This window comes from Anoplolepis gracilipes, chromosome 6, assembly GCF_047496725.1.
Source record: "Anoplolepis gracilipes chromosome 6, ASM4749672v1, whole genome shotgun sequence".
Classification (NCBI taxonomy): domain Eukaryota; kingdom Metazoa; phylum Arthropoda; class Insecta; order Hymenoptera; family Formicidae; genus Anoplolepis; species Anoplolepis gracilipes.
This window is the reverse complement of record NC_132975.1, coordinates 3,973,333-3,992,282: the sequence shown is the minus strand read 5'-3', so window position 1 is coordinate 3,992,282 and position 18,950 is coordinate 3,973,333. Positions and strand designations below refer to the sequence as shown.

General features: G+C 40.5%; 1 protein-coding gene and 1 long non-coding RNA gene across 2 annotated transcripts; both read left to right on the top strand.

Moving 5' to 3' along the window:
• Positions 1-618: 618 nt before the first annotated feature.
• Positions 619-3,517, top strand: LOC140667031 (uncharacterized). Its single transcript, XR_012046902.1, has 3 exons — positions 619-3,188; positions 3,261-3,349; positions 3,437-3,517. It is a non-coding gene; the product is annotated as an uncharacterized lncRNA (long non-coding RNA).
• Positions 3,518-12,226: 8,709 nt separating this feature from the next.
• Positions 12,227-13,975, top strand: LOC140667218 (phosphatidate cytidylyltransferase, photoreceptor-specific-like). The gene is made up of 5 exons (XM_072894959.1): positions 12,227-12,396; positions 12,495-12,651; positions 12,724-12,891; positions 12,954-13,085; positions 13,172-13,975. Exons 1-5 carry the CDS (start codon positions 12,296-12,298, stop codon positions 13,313-13,315), a joined length of 702 nt encoding a protein of 233 aa, XP_072751060.1. The 5' UTR covers positions 12,227-12,295; the 3' UTR covers positions 13,316-13,975.
• The last annotated feature ends 4,975 nt before the right edge of the window (positions 13,976-18,950 follow it).

Below are 18,950 nucleotides of genomic sequence, written 5' to 3'. Positions count from 1 at the left end.
TGGATAATTTGTAGTTTCAAATTACATGCAGCTGCGAGTTACTTTTTGATAATTTGTCACGTACATTTAGAATATTCAGGTGTGATTTCATCAGAAAATGTTGTCGCACCTCGACGCATGCAAAATTTTAAGCGCATTCAGCTAAAATCTTTGGAGATGTAATTATTAATTAGCAGCTGTATATAGGCTCTTGGAGAAAAAAAACTTGCTGCATCAACAATCACTCTCTCCACATTACAATTTGTAGTGTTAAATTGTGAACAATAACCCCCTCCACATTGCAGTGTGTAGTGCTAAATTGTGTTTTAATACTTAAAATTTGGTATCGTGTCAATCGTTTGTGGTCTCCGCTAAAGGAAGCAACATGAATTATTACGTCCCGATTATGGACACTCTGCCAAAGAAAGAGTAAGTTTTATTTTTTTAAATAATATTTTTATTATTTATATTAGTTTTAAATAATATTTTTAATATTTATATATATTAATATTAATATTATATTTTTAATAACATTTTTCTAAAATTTTGTAGCATTTCATCCGAGTCTTGCCGCGGGGGTCGTATCTTGGGAAAAAGGTATGCTCTAACCCCGACATCATACAAATATTTGGAGATTGGAATAAGCGTCGGAGCTATGTCATATGTGGAATTACTTGTTGGTGATAACCGAGGCAATCAAATAGTATTGCCTATCGTTACCTGGCACTCATTGATGCAGAAACGTGCCGATATTGAACGACATGTGCAATCGACTGAAAGTGAGCTATTATGGATCTGCGATCTATCTATCCAAATGATTACATTGACTGATTCCAAGATTGTTAAATTAACATTATTTAATAATTCTTTGTATATGCATCCGCAAACATTGGTGCATTTATTCGATTTTGAAGACTGTATCGATCATATGCATTTCTGGCTGTGTCAGAATACATATATTGTTAATAAAAAGTTTAAACAATTTGTTAGCGTTTTGCAACGCAACAATATCACTGACGTTTACGATGCGGTGAAAGTGATACGTGAGAGTGACGCGTTTGACGGCAAATCACTCGTAGATTGTGAATTGTTAACATGTGCTGTAAATGATTTACTCTATGATGTTTGCAATAAATAAATTACCGTTTTTATTACTAATTTTTATTATTTCTTTCTTCGCCTATTCTTTATAAAACGTATGATGTATATAATTGGATCTACATTCATTCTGCTAAAGATGTTGAAAATGCTGATGTAGATGAGACGTGATACTCGAGTTAGAAGAAGATGAGACGTGATACTCGAGTTAGAGGGAGATGAGAGATGTGAGATTAAAATATATATATTTGGGAGGAGCGTGTGCCATAAAAGAGTTTGCGACCATCCTTGTGACAATTTTGTCGCATCTGATAAAGCGAGTTTGGAAGAAAACGCGAGTTTGCGGTCATCCTTGTGACATTTTTTCTGTTATATCTGATAAAAAAAACTTTGTGCTTATGGATGACTTGATGGACATTTCATCCGATTCGTTCGAGTCGTCCGATTCTTCCGAGTCGCCTGATTCACTCTTGGTGAACATTTCGTCCGAGTCGTCCGATTCGATGGACTTTTCGTCCGAGCATTCTGATTCGAATGTAGAATCCTTACACGATAGTGTTCTTGACGGTGATTCTAGTGATTTCAGTGATGTTGTGGAACCTATTATTCGTACGTTAGATGATGTACAAGTTCGTACATACAATGAAATGAAACGGCTGTGCATTATATCTTTTTTTTATAAACCTGGAATTTCTGTTAAACATTGTATATCGTGTTTCATGCGATTACCGGAGAGGTCACAGATTGGGAGTGATGTGGTGCGCACACATCAAAGTGAAATTTATCAACAGATCCATGATTTATATGAATGCGGTAGATGTCTGAGACCGCTGTATCAATTAATACCGTGCAATTTTTGTCCGTTTTGTACGAAAGAAGACTAATGCATGAAAAATAAAAACTATTATTGTGTAAGTGTTGCGATAAGATGCAGTGGAGAGAACACTCTGACGCCCTCGGCGGCTCTGTGACTTCTGTGGTGCAGTTTTTGCAAAATCGTGAAATTGGTTTGCCAAAAACTCATACGAGATCGCTAAAACTGTTTTTCGAGATTCATGATGATATAGACTTTTTATGCGATGTGGTCAATGAAAATACCGATATAGAACTTTTACAATTTGAAGATCCTGTTGTTCCGGAAATAAAGTGTCTTCGAAGAGTGAGGCTGCTACTGATAAAAAGATTAAGAAGGATAGATTTTTTAGAAGAGAGAAGAAAGCGACTTGCCTCTCACGCAATTAATTCACGCATGTGCTAAAAAAAGAAATTCTGCATGATTTGTGTATGTATTTATAATTTTTATAAAATTATAAAGATGTTAATAATGTTTTTTTTCAGCCACTGCGGTGCGCTCTCCCTCCCTCCTCTTATTTTAATTTTTTATCTTTTATATTATCTATTTTATATTGTATATTTTATATGTTTTATGCTATTCAATTAGAATTATCTGTATGAATGCCGTGTGGAGCGACAGTCCGCGTCAGCTTTTAATTTTTTTTATCAGCTGTGAAGAGTAAGCATTCGTACTAACTCTTATGTCATGTTCATTTCCTACCCTATTTTTTTTTCACCGAGACGTTACCTAGCCTCCACTGGAGCTGACATAAAGTATCTGACTGTGATCCAGTGAGTACATTTGTGAAGATTCTAAAATGTCGCAAATTAGATCATTTATGGAGGCGATATTTGAGACGGGGTACCGCCACCTACGGCTACCCGAGTGGGTTCCTTATCGCCGGTACCATCGCCGCGCACTTCGAAGAGCGCGAAATATGGCCCGCGCCCTATTCCAGGCACTACTGGAGGTCCTGTTTGGAAATGTAAGTAGTTTTTATTATTATTTTTATATGCTTTTTTATTTATAATATATTTATAAAATATTTGTTTTTTTTTTTTTTAGATTTTCGAAATAGGCGCCTATCCTGTGCCTGGGTATATAAGCATCGCGCACATGGAGGAGGTGCGCTGGGTGCGGGCCTATCGCAAGGAGTGCGCGGAATGGGAGAATTTGTGGGGCGATGGCCCCCACTCCCGAGAGTTAGACGCGGAGTATCCGAAAATGTACGTGGACATTTTCTGTCTCCGCAGGCTGTTCGGAGAGGAGCCCTATCGTAAGTATGTTCAAATTTTAAATATTTATTTTAAAATACTAATAAAAATGTTCATTTTCTTTTCTGTTACAGTCCCTGCTTCCGCTTTTTAGACGCGGAGTAACCGAAAATGTCGACGTACATTTTCTGTCTCCGCAGATTGTTCGGAGAGGAGCCCTATTGTAAGTATCTCTATATAATACGCTCAAAAGTTTGTGTATTTTTTTTTTAAGATACTACTAAAAATGTTCATTTTTCTGTTACAAAAGCAGCCGTCGCGCGTTCCCCCTCATCCTGCCGCCCATTATTTTTAGTTTTTTAAGTTTTATATTTTTATATTTTATCTTTTTTATATTTTAAATTTTATATATATATTAGATTTTTTATATTTTATATTTTATATCTTTTTATATCTTTTTATATTTTTCAATTTTATATATATATTATATTATATTTTACATTTTTTATATATTTTTTAAATTTTTAAAACGCACACACACACACACACACACTATATGTATACACATACACATTTTTATGATTAAAAAATTTTATTAATGATAAAATACGTGTGTTGTGTTTTGCGCCTTCTTCGTCAATCCCATTCTTCTTCTTCCTCCACTTAGTATTAATTAGATAATATTTAATATATATATATATATATATATATATATATAATTAGATGCAATTAGATGTAATTAGATAATATTTAATATATATATATTAGAATATAAAAAAGCTTAACTACAAAAATTCTCTGCGTTCTCGCGTACGCCTTAGCCTCCGTCTTATCGCGCTCCCGCTATCCTTTCCCCTCATCCTCCTTCTTTCTCTCTCACACTATCTTTCTATTGTGCTCTCCTCCTTTTTCCCGCCACATCATGTCCTCATTGTCCTACGCTATGTACAATGCGCATAGCGCTCTCCTTATCCTATCCTATACCGCGCGTCTCCGTCTACCGCGTTGCGAACGCCTATCGCGCCGTCTCTCTCTATTCATCTCCCTACTCGTGGACCCATCGGTTACGCCGCGGACCTCTCTCTCCTCTCCGCTGACCCCTTGTCTACCGGCTGCGCCGCGGACCTCTCTCTCTCCTCTCCGCTGTCCCCTCGTCTACAAACCGCGTCGCGGACCTGCGTGACGTCATCCTCCCCCGCGCCCGCGGTTCCCTCCGCCCCCGCACCTCCCTCGAGCACCTGGGTTAGAATCCCTACTATATCACTACTATAGATTTTGTTTTAAATGAAGATTATCTTCAAGCTATTGATTCTTTAAAAAACGCTTTAACATCTTATCCAGTTTTACGTCTTTACAATCCGTCTTTTGAAACTCAATTACATACGGATGCAAGTGCTTTAGGATTAGCCGGTATTCTCTTACAGAAACAAAGTTTAGGCTTTTGGGCTCCGGTGGCTTATTATAGTCAATCTACTAATGACGCGGAAACTCGGTATCATAGTTTTGAGCTTGAGATGTTGGCAGTTGTAAAATCTATAGAGAGGTTCCATATTTATTTGTATGGAATTCAATTTTCTGTAATTACTGACTGTCACGCTCTTGTATACGCAATCAATAAAGCTCATCTCAATCCGCGAATAGCCCGATGGACTCTAAGACTACAATCATATTCTTTTTCAATTTCTCATTGTCCTGGAACCAAGATGTCACATGTAGATGCACTTAGCAGAATCGTATCTTTAGTAACATTTTTACCTCTTGAACGAGAATTGGAATTCAGACAATTATTAAAGATCCCATTATTAAAGATATTGCATTGGATCTCGAATCATCAGAAAATACTAAATCAAACGAAAAATTTGAGATTATTGATGAATTAGTATTTAGGAAGGGACCAGACAAATCTCGTTTTTATGTTCCTGTTCAAATGAAAAATAATTAGAATTTATCATGATGACATGGCACATTGTGGTACGGAAAAAACTATTCAAGGCATTCTTGAAAATTATTGGTTTCCTTCTTTACGTAAATATGTAAATATGTATATAGAAAATTGCATTACCTGTTTATTAGCAAACTCATGTACAAATTCTCGCGAAGATGAAATGCAAATAATAGAAAGTCCATCATCTCCATTTTCAATTGTTTATATGGATCATTTTGGTCCAATTACAGAAACCGAACAAGGTTTTAAATATATCTTTATAATAGATTCTTTCTCAAGATTTACTTGGTTGTTTTCTGTTAAACATTTAAGTTCAAAAGAAGTTATATAAAACATTTATCTTTTTTTTTCTCTATGTTAGGCAATTTTAAGAAAGTTATTACGGACAGAGGAACAGCTTTCACATCGCAAGAATTTAAAAAATTTCTTGAAGAAAAGAAAATTATTCATACCTTAATACCTGTAGCTGCTCCTTGAGCCAATGGCTTGGTCGAAAGAGTGAATCGATTTTTAAAATCTTCTCTTTGTAAATTGACCGACGAACTTCAAGATTGGTATAATAATTTAAATACAGTTCAATACGTCTTGAACAACACATTTCATTCTTCTTTAAAATCTTCGCCATCTAAACTTCTTTTGAGTTACGATCAACGTAATCATGAGAATGTAATTTTAGTAAATAGTTTAAAGAAGATTGCCGAAAAAAAAATTTTATGTTGTAAAAATGAGAGAGAAACTTGCCGACAAATTGCTTTAGATACAATTAATAAGATCAAAAATTATAATAAAATTTATTATGACAAACGGCACATTAAACTCAGTTTACAAAGCGGGAGATTATGTCCTCATAAGAGACACCATAAAACCTGGCGTATGTAAGAAACTTAGCCTAAAGTACAAAGGTCCGTACCTTGTGGCGAAGGTTATAATGTTCCGTCTTTCCCGACGTCTCGGACAAGCTCGCCGGTTCCAGGATTCGGGAGAAGGACAGGCACGGCTGGTGATAGACTTCTGTCTCTCTTGTATCTCTTAATTGAGTTTATTGTGCTCGTACATGGTTTCGTCGATAACAGTATTCACAACTATTTACAATGGCGGGGGAAGGTATGTACACGGGGCGATATGTACACACAGGTGGGATGCGTCCCGGTGGTGGACGTCGTGGCGGTTCAGTCGGAGGCGTCCTGATGGCGGACGACTCGACGGTTCGGTCCGTGGCGTCCTGGCGGCGGACGGCCTGCTCTCTCTCTCTCTCTCTGGTCGCCCGGAGATGGGCGGGTCAGTGGTTTTCGTCCGGAAACGGACGGATGTCAACGTTATTCGCCCGGAGACGGGTGGTTTGCGTGTTGTCGTCCGGAAACGGACGGTTTTGATCTCGTGCACGGGGCCGGAGGCCGGGGACGCCCGGTCGGTTCAACGAGAACGCTCGTCGTCCGGAGGATCGTGGTAGGATAATCGATGGTGTCTGGAGCCTCGAGAGAACTCTCTTGAGGAAGGATCAGGACAGGACTAGATGCCGGCTCTCTGGCCGAGCCGGCTTATATAACCGCTGGTCAGCCTCCCACTCTCGGTTCTGGTCCGAGTAGGGAGGCGATCGAGTGGAGAGACTGGAAGCCCCAACGTTGTATTGACTGGTGGCGCCAAAAGGCGCCGATTATTTTGCAGGGACGGCTGTTCGGTCCCTGGTGACTTTGTTACACCCCCTTCTTTTATCGAGGGTGAGGGCAAGCGATGTGCTCTTCGTGGCTGGCCATCCTTGGTGAACTGGATGAGCCACCTCCCATTGGGTGTCCGAACCTTGTATCGGCGGGATGTGTGCCGCGTGGTACGGCACCTGGACGATCTGTCCGTCTCCCAGAGTTACGGGTACGGGTGGCGGCGGTAGGCGGATCGGAACAGGCGGTGGTGGCCGTCGTGGTCGCGCCGGTGGAGTTGTCGGTGGCCGAGTCGGTGGTGTCCGGGCTCCTGTTAGCGGTGCCGGTGGTGTTGGCGAGTGGATCGGCCGGGTCGGGGCTCGCGGCGGTAGCGCTGGTGGTTGCGCTGACGTAGTTGGCGGGCGTGCCGGCAGCATCCGAGCCCGAGTTGGTAGCGCTGGTGGTCGCGCTGACGGTGCCGGCCGAGCCGGTAGCGTACGGGCCGTCGGAGGCGTCCGGAGCGGGGCTGGTGGTGGCCCCGATGCGGGCGTTAAGCGGGCCCGTGGGCATGCGGATGGCCCTGATCTCTCCACGCGCTCGCCTCCCAGGAGGGAGATTGAATGTCGGCGTACGGGTGGAGGCTCTTCCAAAAATATCGCCCTCCTTTGGGCCTGCTGGTGGTCGGATCGCTGGATCCGGATTCCAACGCGGGGCACCGGGTCGTGGGTGCCTGGCTCGTAGGTCGCTCGAAAACGGGCGGATTTCCTCCTCAGAGTCGGAGCTCAAGGTTCCGAAGAGCATGGTGATTTCTTCTTCTCGAGGCATCTTGGCGTCGAATGATAAGTCGGGTTCAATGCCCGGCCTTTTATTTTTTCACTCGCGGTTCCTTATCGGTGGTTCGCGCCGGCCTTGCGATCCGTGCAGCGTGCCGGCGGGCGTGTGCATCCCGTAGGTCGACGATGACGGGTGAAATGAGGCGGCGGACGGTCATTGGTCCTATATAGCGGAGTGCCAACTTGGCGTTGAATCCGCGGGCTTTGTCGGAGAGTGGTCGATCCCGTTTCCACACTTGTTCTCCGATGCTCGGTTTCCAGGCCTGGCGTTGCAAGTCGTAATGACTTTGTTGTTGTTGAAACGCCCTCGCCAAGTGGACCCGGACGACGTCATAGGCCTCCTCCAGAAGGCGGTGCGTGGTCTCCGATGTGTTTGTGGTTCGGGTCGCTCGCCGGTCCGCCGGATGCGGCCGGACTAGTTCCCGTCCGTGAAGTAGATAGGCGGGAGTGTATCCGGTAGCCTCTTGTCTCGCGGTGTTGAATGCGTACTGCAACTGGGGCAGGAGTTCGTCCCACCGTTGCTGACGCTTGCCGACGTACTGGGCGACCATGGTTTTGATGGTCCGGTTGGCTCGTTCCATGAGGTTACACTGCGGTGCGTACACTGGTGACGTCTGGTGGGTAATCCCGTGGTCGGCCAGGAATTTCTCGAATTGGCGGGATGTAAACTGCGTCCCGTTATCTGATATCACGATGGTCGGACAGCCGTGGCAGTAGATCAACTGTTGCGTGAGCGCTTGGAGGATGGCAGTGGTGGTGGCTTTGCGCAGGAGTGTCAGTTCCAGCCACTTGGTGGACCGGTCTTGTACCGTGTGCCCTGCGGAGGAACGGGGCAAAGGGCCGATCAAGTCTATGGCGGCTTGTTGCTACAGGGCGGTTACTAGTCACGCGTGTAGTCGTCCGGCCGGCACCTGTTGGGAGGCCTTGTGTGCGGTGCAGTTGTCGCATCGATTGATGTAGCGGGTGATGTCCCGAAACATCCCGGGCCAGTGATACAGTTCGGCCACGCGACTGATCGTCTTGGCCACCCCCAAGTGCCCGGCCGCGGGGTCGTCGTGCAGCCATTGCAGTACTTCGGTCCGGCGGTCCGTGGGGACGCATTCTTTCCACTGCTCGTCCGTCGGAGTTTCGCGAAAGTCGAGCGAGTGCAGGATGTGCCGATATAGCTTCCCGTCTCGGAGTTGGTAATCCGGGAAATCTTGGGGCCATCGACGGACGTCGCGTCGGAGACGGTGGTACCAGGTACACCGGCGGGTTTTCTGTAGTGTACAGGCTTCGGGTTGTCACGACAGCGCGTCGGCGACTCGGTTGAGTGCCCCTTTTCGGTATCGGACCTCGAAATCGAACTGTTGTAGTTCGAAAAGCTATCGCCCCAGGCGCCCTGTGGGCCGGAGGCCGGGGACGCCCGGTCGGTTCAACGAGAACGCTCGTTGTCCGGAGGATCGTGGTAGGATAGTCGCTGGTGTCTGGAGCCTCGAGAGAACTCTCTCGAGGACGGATCAGAACAGGACTAGGTGCCGGCTCTCTGGCCGAGCCGGCTTATATACCCGCTGGTCGGCCTCCCACTTTCGGTTCTGGTCCGAGTAGGGAGGCAGTCGAGTGGGGAGACCGGGAGCCCCAACGTTGTATCGACTGGTGGCGCCGAAAGCCGCCGATTATTTTGCAGGGGCGGCTGTTCGGCCCCTAGTGATTTTGTCACAAGGTTTTGAGAAAGAACAGATACGTAATATCTGACATTCCTGGATTCAACCTTTCGTCAAAGCCTTACAATACGATTTTATCTCCTGATAGACTGAAACCTTGGGTTAAACCTGTCGAAAATTATGATACATGATAAATCTATCCACTTATGTATGTATATAAAATAAGGTTAATGTATTTATGAGTTTAGTTATAAGTTTACTTACTTTTATTTTTGTGAAATCATTTTCAAATAATTATTTACTATCAAAATTGTAACCTCAAATCACTTTAACTTTCAAATCTCAATGTTGATAACATTTTATTATCACAGCACAGTATATACATATACTTTAAAACTTTCGAATCGAACGTCGGCTCAGAATGGCCGAACTGTAAGATATCATCTATGATGTTGTATATTTATGTTCGCATTTACTTACTATTCTCCTATTGGCTACTCTAATATGTCTGTATATACGTTAAATTAAATAGTATTTATATATTCTAAGTACGTTGCTTAACAACAAAATAACAAGAGGGTTCGTCACGTCATTTCACGCTGCAGATTCGTCTTTTATCGATATCTGCGCGAGTGATCGGTTGTGTCTAAGATCCTTTCCGTGTTTTAATCGATTAAAGTCCTATAATTATTTTAAGAAAGTTGTGTTAACTTTTACTTTCTTTTTTATATAAATAAATACTTGTGTTTAACATTCTAAATAATAGTGAGTGTTATTTTTGTACAAGTTCAAAATATATTTCACGGAACATTATCGATAATATCTTTCTCCCGTGGAAACATCCTGACGACTTTATTAACAGATTGGCTTTAATTAAAAACTATCTTACATATATATGTGTGTGTGTATGTGTATGTGTATTTATACATGCACGAATATGTATACAAGCAATTATGTTCATCGCGCGATTGCTTAATATGGCTACATAAAAATGTTTCAATAATAACATATAACATGTTATTCGTAGTATATAAAAATATTGCACGCAATTACGCAATAACTAATAAAATATATTAATTAATTCATATATATGAAATTTCTTATCTATAATTTATAGATATAGCACGGACTTGAACCAAACGATAAGTTTACCATCATTGTCGAAAAGTGGATGTAGCAAGGACATAAACCAAATGAGAAGTTTTACCGAGAGTATCGAAAAATGGATGTGGCTAAGTGTTTCCAATGCCTAAAAGTGGATGCAATGGCACTGCTGCACAACATGTAGAAAGTGTTTTACAAAAAACGCCGACATGGCCACTCTCAGGTTTCTCTCAGCTCCGTAAAGTTAGCCGAACCACTTTGATTTTTTTATAATTAACATTAACTAATCGTTTGGTCATTGTTTGGTGATGATTGGTTATCCAATTAAAACGTTTGATCATTCATCATTTTTTTAAATTAAATAATTAAAATTTTGAAGTAAAGTTAGCCGAACATTTTTATTTTTCATCCAATCGAGTTAAACAAGAGCTTATTCGATGCAGAATCGTTAGACCATCACGAATAAATTCTTTACAACGTTTGGTGATCCATAGTTTATCCAAAAAATGAAAAAAATCATGTGCGATAAAATGACGACGGGCGACGTATAGTGACATGGGGTGCGTTCGGGGAGACACTGCCTAGCGCTATTTAATGCTATCACTGTTCAGGGAGTTAGCTAGTAGCACTACCAATCCTACCGTGACGTCGCTGATGATAGTGTTTTACGTCATCATTTTGCGCAATCAACGCTATTCCTTCCGAGATAGTGTGTCGATAGCGTTTGCGTTGGTAGTGCAATAGTGAGTTCCTCGAACGCACCAGTAGTATTCAGCATAACCAATTATTATAACTGACCGATATAATGCATAATAAAGAAAAATTCAGCGATATATATACATCAATATTTAAATAAATATGACAATCTCGACTATATTTATAAATTATTTACAAGATATTTATAATAATTATTTAAATATTTTATAAATATTTATATTAAGATATAACTTTTTTTCTTCCAAAAAGACAAATTCAATAAAGTCTTCAAGTGATATCAAGAATGATAATATATCTTTATGTTTGGGGAATATTTTAATCATTAATATTAGTAAATCATATCTAAAATGTGAAATAGTATTTGGTTAGGTTTGAAATTGGTAATATACTACGCTATTGCTATTCATAGAGCTTGCTACCGGTGTCACGCTATTGGCTCCGCGAACATTTTTGGTAGCGTTTGCGTTGATAATGTGTGATAGCGAGTTCCCCGAACGCAGTTCAATATAGTTAGCAGACAAATTCAATATTTCGCATTTTCTATTATTGCATTCGTTTGGGAATCATTTAGGCAAGTTTAGGAAAGCATTTTTATAGTTTGAGAAATAACAGTTTATTTATAATTAATAAAAATAAGTTCGGTGTATAGTTAACAGAAATAATTTAAAAAAATTTTTTTTTTAATTGACGTAGAATTATTTGGGAAACACTTCTGTAACAGTCCCATAGTTTGGGAAATAATAATTTCAATGTAATAAATAAATAAAAATTTCCTCTGTTCATTTTAGCAAACAAATTTTTTATTTTTCATTATTGCAATCTATTGGAATCATTTAGGAATTGTTTGAGAAAGTTTAGGAAAAGAGTTTTATAACTCTAGAAATAATGATTTACTTATAATTAATTAAAATTAATTGATTACGTATATAGTTAGCAGACAAAATAATAAAAATTATTTTTTCTTTAATTGACGTGAAATTATTTGGGAAACACTTGTGTAACGGTCCCATAGTTTAGGAAATAATAATTTCAATGTAATAAATAAATAAATCTTAATCAGAATATCCTTTTTCACCATATATGAAAAAATTTCTTATTTTATCGACTGCGTGCATTTGCGATGGTAATAACGCTTTATATTTTTAATGTAGTTCCGATTATGCATACTTTATGGTCTATGCCTGTTACTTTTTACATTTGGTACTTGGTACACAGGAAGTGTTTTACCCTCAAAATTAATATTTGTACGGCATAATTGTACGGTTTGTACTCTCACTTGTGAAGAAATATTATATGAAGCAATTCTCTCTATTTGCTTGGACACATGTTGCATTACTTATTGTTGTGACACAGAGCTATCTCATTATTCAAAATATATTTGAAGGATTAATATGGTATGTATTTACTCTATGTATCAAAACTATTACTACAATATATCTTTATACATATGTACATATAGATTTACTTTATCAATTATATCAATTGCCTTTAGGTTCATTATTCCCGTTAATATGATTATGGTAAATGATGTGATGGCATATATGTTTGGCTTCTTTTTTGGACAAACTCTTTTAATAAAATTATCTCCAAAAAAGACTTGGAAGGGCTTCATTGGTGGTGGTATCTCCACTGTCATACTTGGATTAATGGTAATATGTTTTTCATGCAAATAGTAAATGAAAACTAAAATTATTATGTGCTAATATGATATTGCTGTTTAGATATCTTATGTTATGTGCCAGTATCGCTATTTTGTCTATCCTATCGAATACAGTGAAGCTTTAGGAAGAATGACTATGGATTGCGAACCATTAAGTTTGTTCCAATTGCAAGAGTATACATTACCAAAAAGTCTTCAAGTGATATCAAGAATGATAATATATCTTTATGTTTGGGGAATATTTCAATCATATGATATGTAAGTACTCAGTTGTCATTTTAATATGTGCAGTTAAATGGAAAGTCCACTTTGACGTTATATCCATTTCTTCTACATTCATTATCAATGTCAGTATTCAACTTTGTAATTGGACCATTTAAAGGATTTTTTGCTAGTGGATTTAAACGGGCGTTCAAAATTAAGGTAATTTAAGGTTATATTTTATCAAACCTATAAGTTATGTATGATATCCCTTGTTTGACAATTACTGATTTTAATAATGACTATAGGATTTCAGTGATGTAATTCCTGGTCATGGTGAAATAATGGACAGATTTGATTGTCAGTATTTAATGGCAACATTTGTGAATGTTTACATTTCTTCATTTATTTATACTGCATCACCTCAAAAGTTGTTGCAGCAGATAAAGTAACAATAAAGTTTGTTGTGCCTCCAGGAGGGGGGCACAGGATTTTTCGGGATCCGTTCAGGTAAGGCCGGGGATACGGCGGGCAGTGGCCTCTTTTTATTTTAATATTTTTAATTGCTTACTTTCTTCGTTTTATTATAATAAATAACAGTTTAAAAGAAATCAATGGTTTGGTATTTTGTCACTGCTCCCAGCGTACGTATTTACACTCGTGTGTATTATTCGTTAAAGAGAGAGAGCGGTATCTCTCGTATACTCTGTCGTACAGGTAGTCTGATACGCGTCGGCTTATCTCAGGCGCGCGTATATCTCTTAGTTATTCGTGTATCTCGTTCTATTTAATAACTGTCCGTGACGATTATTCCTCGTTAGGATCTAATCAACGACTGCCCGTCGCTTCATCGCGGCGGGTGCTGAGCTTCCCTCCGAACTGCATGGTTTTTCGGAGGGGGTCCCTTAGCAACATGACCAAATATGGTTATGTTGCTGAATTCGCGTTTTAGTGCAGGCGAGGAAGTTCAAAGTCGAATTTCCTCGCTTGTACTTTTAGCAATTCGGCGACACCTTTCCGGTTTCGTGTTCGCGCTCGGTCTCGGGCGCGCGTGGCTCGCTGCGTCAGCGGCTCGCGCGATTATCGCTTCGCTCGCGATGCATTCCTGCATCAATATAATTATATGTATATATATAGATATTCATTAAATCTGTAGCCTTTTCTGGGGCTATAACACCCCTCCCCCGTTGGAAAAGAAAACGGAGGTACAACGTTTTCTGTTGTAGGGAATTTATCTCTTTTTCTTAAGTTTTAAATTTCCCGATATATATATATATACTATATGTTTTCTTTTATATTATTTTCTTATTCTAGTTTACAATTTTGTTTGTTTTCGCGTTTACAATATTTAAATATAATCGTTTTTCTTATCTAAAATCGCGTGCTTAGGCTACGTTTTAATATTGGTTTCGGGAGTCGATCGATCGGTTCGGATCGCTCCTCGTCGTATATCCTAATTAATGGTCGCTTTCTTCTTTTATTTTTGTTTCTTATGACTATGTAAAGTACAATTAATATTATTATTATTGTTATCGTGATTGTTCCGCTTGTCGCCATTGGATATACGAATTGTTTTTTCGCGAAGAAATTTTGTTCGTTACTTTTTAAATTGTTGTCTATTTCTTCTAGTTGTAATTTTAATTTTGTCAGTTCCATTCGGTGTTGACCTATGTCTTGTATCTTTTCTTTTCTTTTGCGTAGTGGATTTGTCTGATTTCTTCGAAGAATAACCCTGGATTATGTTCAAATTCTTGTATCTGATATGAGAGATTCGTTTCGTCGTCTTTCATGTGACCTTTGCTGATCCAGCAGGCGAATGTCCTGTAATATCATATTATATTTCATTTTATTATATTTTATCTCTTGGGTGTCGCTCGCCTTCTCTGACTTCGCGGGGTTCGCGCTAATCCAGCGGGTGATACACCGGTAATATTATAATGTTAGTTTAGTCTCTCAACGACTTTTGTTTGAGGCAGATCACACGGTTACATAGACAAGATGCAACAATTTCTATGGCACTGGAGTTTGCCAATGTGTCGCGAGTGTGATGGATATCGGGATGATATTCATTCCGATATCTGCCGCGATTGTGTTAGGGGTCGCCTACCGGTCGCGGGTCTACCGCCTCCGATAGACCACGTAGTGCGGGCGCGGAGCGCCGTTCTCCGAAGTTCCCGGGTCGCGGGGGGTACTTTGTCCCTCCGCGTTACGTTCTCGGTGCCTGGTGTGAGGTTGTGCGGGCAGTGGTGCCCGCTCTGGACCTAATGCATCCCGTCCGCATGGATCTGATGAAGGTCCACGACCAGTTTGACTTTTTCGAATTGAGATGTCGCCGGGGGAAGGAGGAGGAGGACTAGGACACGGATCCTTGAAGAAGGTGAGTACTAGTTTTCTATATATGGCTTAAGCTTGTTTACGTGTAAACGGGTGCTTTTCCTTCCTTTCATTACCGTGTAGTTAATATTCGAATGCTTTTCGATTATTATGTACGGTCCGATCCATAGAGATTCGAGTTTTTTCGATCTTCCGCGTCGTAGCGTTTCATCATAAATGAGTACTTTATCGCCGATTTTGAACTTTGTTTCTTTTGCGGTTCGATCGTAGTGTTCCTTCGATTTCAGTTTTTTCTCTGTGAGATTATCTTTTGCAACTTGATTCGTGGCGCGTAGTCTTTCTTTTAGCTCTTGCGCGTAATCGTCATAGTTGTATGTCGGTTGTGGTGGTTTCGTTAATGCTGTCGGTATTTCGGCTTGGTGTCCGTATATTAGCTCGAAGGGCGTGTATCCTGTAGCTGTATGTGGCGTAGTGTTGTAGGTGAACATCGCGAACGGAATCCATTCGTTCCAGTCAGTCTGATCATTATTAATATAATGTCGTAGATATTCTGTTAATGTTCTGTGCGATCGTTCTAACGCGCCGTTACTTTCAGGATGATACGCAGTCGTCTGAATTTTATTTATTTTTAATAATTTACACGTATTTTTAAATATTTCGCTTAAAAAATTTGTGCCTTGATCGGTTAAAATTTTTTCCGGTATTCCGTATTCTAAAATTATTTTCGTGGTAAATTCTTTACTCACGGTGTTCGCTTCTTGATTTGGTATCGGTATTGCTTTACTAAATTTTGTCAAACTATCTTGAAAAGTTAGTAAGTATTTATTTCCGGTATTAGTTATCGTTAATGGACCGATTATATCTAATGCACATTTTTCGAACGGTTTACTCGGTGTATCGGTGATAACGAGGGGTGCTTTAAATCGTCGCGATAATTTATTTTTTTGGCAAGTGTTACATTTTTTAATGTATTGTTCGACGTCTTTCGTTAACCCGGTCCAATTGTGCGTGAGGCGAATTCTGTTTATCGTCCTCTTGATACCTTGGTGTCCTCCTGTGGGTGCATCATGATATTCATATAATATTTGTTTCTTTTCATCTGCGCTATAGGCACGTGTCGCATCGTTGCTATCTTTCTCGTCCTCTTCTTTATCTCTTTCTTCGCTGCTGATATCGTCCATCTCTTCGTCTTCGGCGGTGAGAATCTTTTCTCTCTCTTGCTCGTCGTCGTCTCGCGTTACGTTGCGGCTTAGCGCATCGGCGTTCGCGTTCGCACGTCCGGCCTTATGTATTATCTCATAATCGTACTCTTCTAATTTTATTCGCCATCGAATTAATCGTGATCCTGGATCGTTCACGTTAAATAACCATATGAGAGGTTTGTGATCTGTAATGACCTTAAATTGTGTTCCGTACACGTAGGGTCTGAAATGCTTTACAGCCCATACAATAGCTAATAGTTCCTTTTCGGTAGTGCTATAGTTCTGTTCCGCGCGGTTCAGTACTCGGCTGGCGTAAGCTATCGGTCGGTCGCTGCCTATCTTTCCTTGCGATAAGACCGCTCCGATCGCGTAGTCGGATGCGTCTGTTGTTATATTAAATTGTTCAGCGAAATCTGGATATTTTAATACAGGTGCCGTTATTAATTTAATTTTAAGTACTTCGAAGGCATTTTGTTGCTCTGCGGTCCACACAAATTTTTCGGTTTTCTTTGTCAATTTCGTTAATGGTTTAGCTATTTTCGAGAAATCTTCTACGAATCTTCGATAGTAACCGGCTAGACCTATAAATGATTGGATATCTTTCACCTTTTTTGGCGTCGGGAAATCTCTTACCGCTGTTAGTTTAGACGGGTCAGGAGATATTCCATGTTCTGATATTATATAGCCCAGGTACATTACTTCTTTGCATAGGAATTCGCATTTATCCGGCTGTAATTTTAAATTATTAGTTCGAAGTCGTTGCAGCACTTCCTTGAGTCGCTTGTTATGATCTTCGAGGCTTGCTCCGTAAATGACGATGTCGTCTAGATAGACCAGGCATTTGAGTCCTTGTATTCCTGTCAATACAGAGTTCATTAATCTCTGAAATGTCGCCGGTGCGTTTTTCAATCCAAAGGGCATTCGGTTGAACTCGTAATGTCCATACGGAGTTGAAAAGGCGGTTTTAGGCTTGTCTTTTTCGGCCATTGGTATTTGATGATATCCAGATGCTAGATCTAATGTTGTGAAGTATTTTGCGTTTCCCAGCTGGTCCAGTATATCCGTAATATTAGGCAGAGGGAAGGAATTGCCGATCGTCAAGTCGTTGAGCTTTCGAAAGTCTATAACTATTCGAAGTTTCGGTTTACCTGATACGTCAGTCTTTTTTGGTACTACTAATAGCGGAGCATTCCATTGACTCGCGCTGGTACGAATTATTCCGTCTTCCAACATTTGTTGCACTTGTTTATTTACTTCCGTCTTATGTTTCTCCGGAAGGCGATACGGTCTTACATTTACCGTTGAGGCGTCTACGCGCGTATTTATCTCGTGCGCTACCGTCGCAGTGCACGACAGTGGTTCTCCGTTCAGGTGAAATATGTCGCTATATTCATCACATATCCTTGAGAGTGCCTGTCGTTCTTCAGAGTTGAGATGCTGTGTTCGCAACAATTGTCAGATACGCTCGTTACGTGGGGTATTTTTATCGTCCGTCCCCACGGCTATTGTATAGATACCGTGCGGGTTATCTTTATCGATGTCGTCTATAGTTACAACAGGTGTACGTATCTCAATAGTCTTGTCTGTTGTGTTGATAACGCTGATTGGGCAGAGAAAGATTTCGGTTCTACCAGACATCTTCCTATATATATTCCAGGGGCTGTTTCTTTCGCGCGTACTATTCCCGTTTCGTTTCGATTAGTCGCGGCTTGCACGATGGTTTCACTGCGTGGTTTCAAGATAATTTTATTATATGGTTGCATCTTGAGTACATCCGTACCGATTTTTAACTCTTTATTTTTGTAATCGCAGGATACCTTTTGCTTCCTTAGGAAATCGATTCCTAGTATCCCGTCGTATTCCATGGGGAAGTCGTCTTTTACTACGTAAATTGCATGTTTAATGTCTTGTCCGGTTAAATTAATTGTTGCATGCATCTTCCCTATTGTATATACTTTGTGTCCGGTTATTCCTATTAACGCTAATTTTTTATTGTATATCAATGTTTCGCCTTTTAAATGCTTTACTTTTATTAGTGATATGGTCGCACCGGAATCGTATAGCATGTTTATGCGCCCTGTCTTCATTTCGCGTATGGGCATCGTTACGACGTCGAGTCCTTGTTTATCTCGCGTCTGTCGTACGTGTGTCACCTGATATTCCAGCGCGCGCTTTGCCTTGCTATCGCTTCTTTCTTCTTCGTCGTTACTACGCTCGGAGTCGAAACTCTTTCCTCGCGTCTTATAACGCGTTCCTTTTGAATTATTTTGAATATCGCTCGATTTATTCGCCTTATTCGGGTTTTTTCGATCCTGTGGTTTTCCTTGCGGTCGGCCGTTTAAAGACTAACACTCGTCGCGATTATGTCCGCGCTTTCTACAATACTTGCAAAATTTTTCTACCACATTGACGCGTGGTCTTTCGGGTTTCGGCAGAGCGTATCTGCTCATTCGACAATCTCGTCCATAATGTCCTATCTTGCCGCATTTAAAACATGTTGCATTAGTATCTCGAGGCGGTCGCGAGTAATTCGAGTCGAGTTTATTTTTAT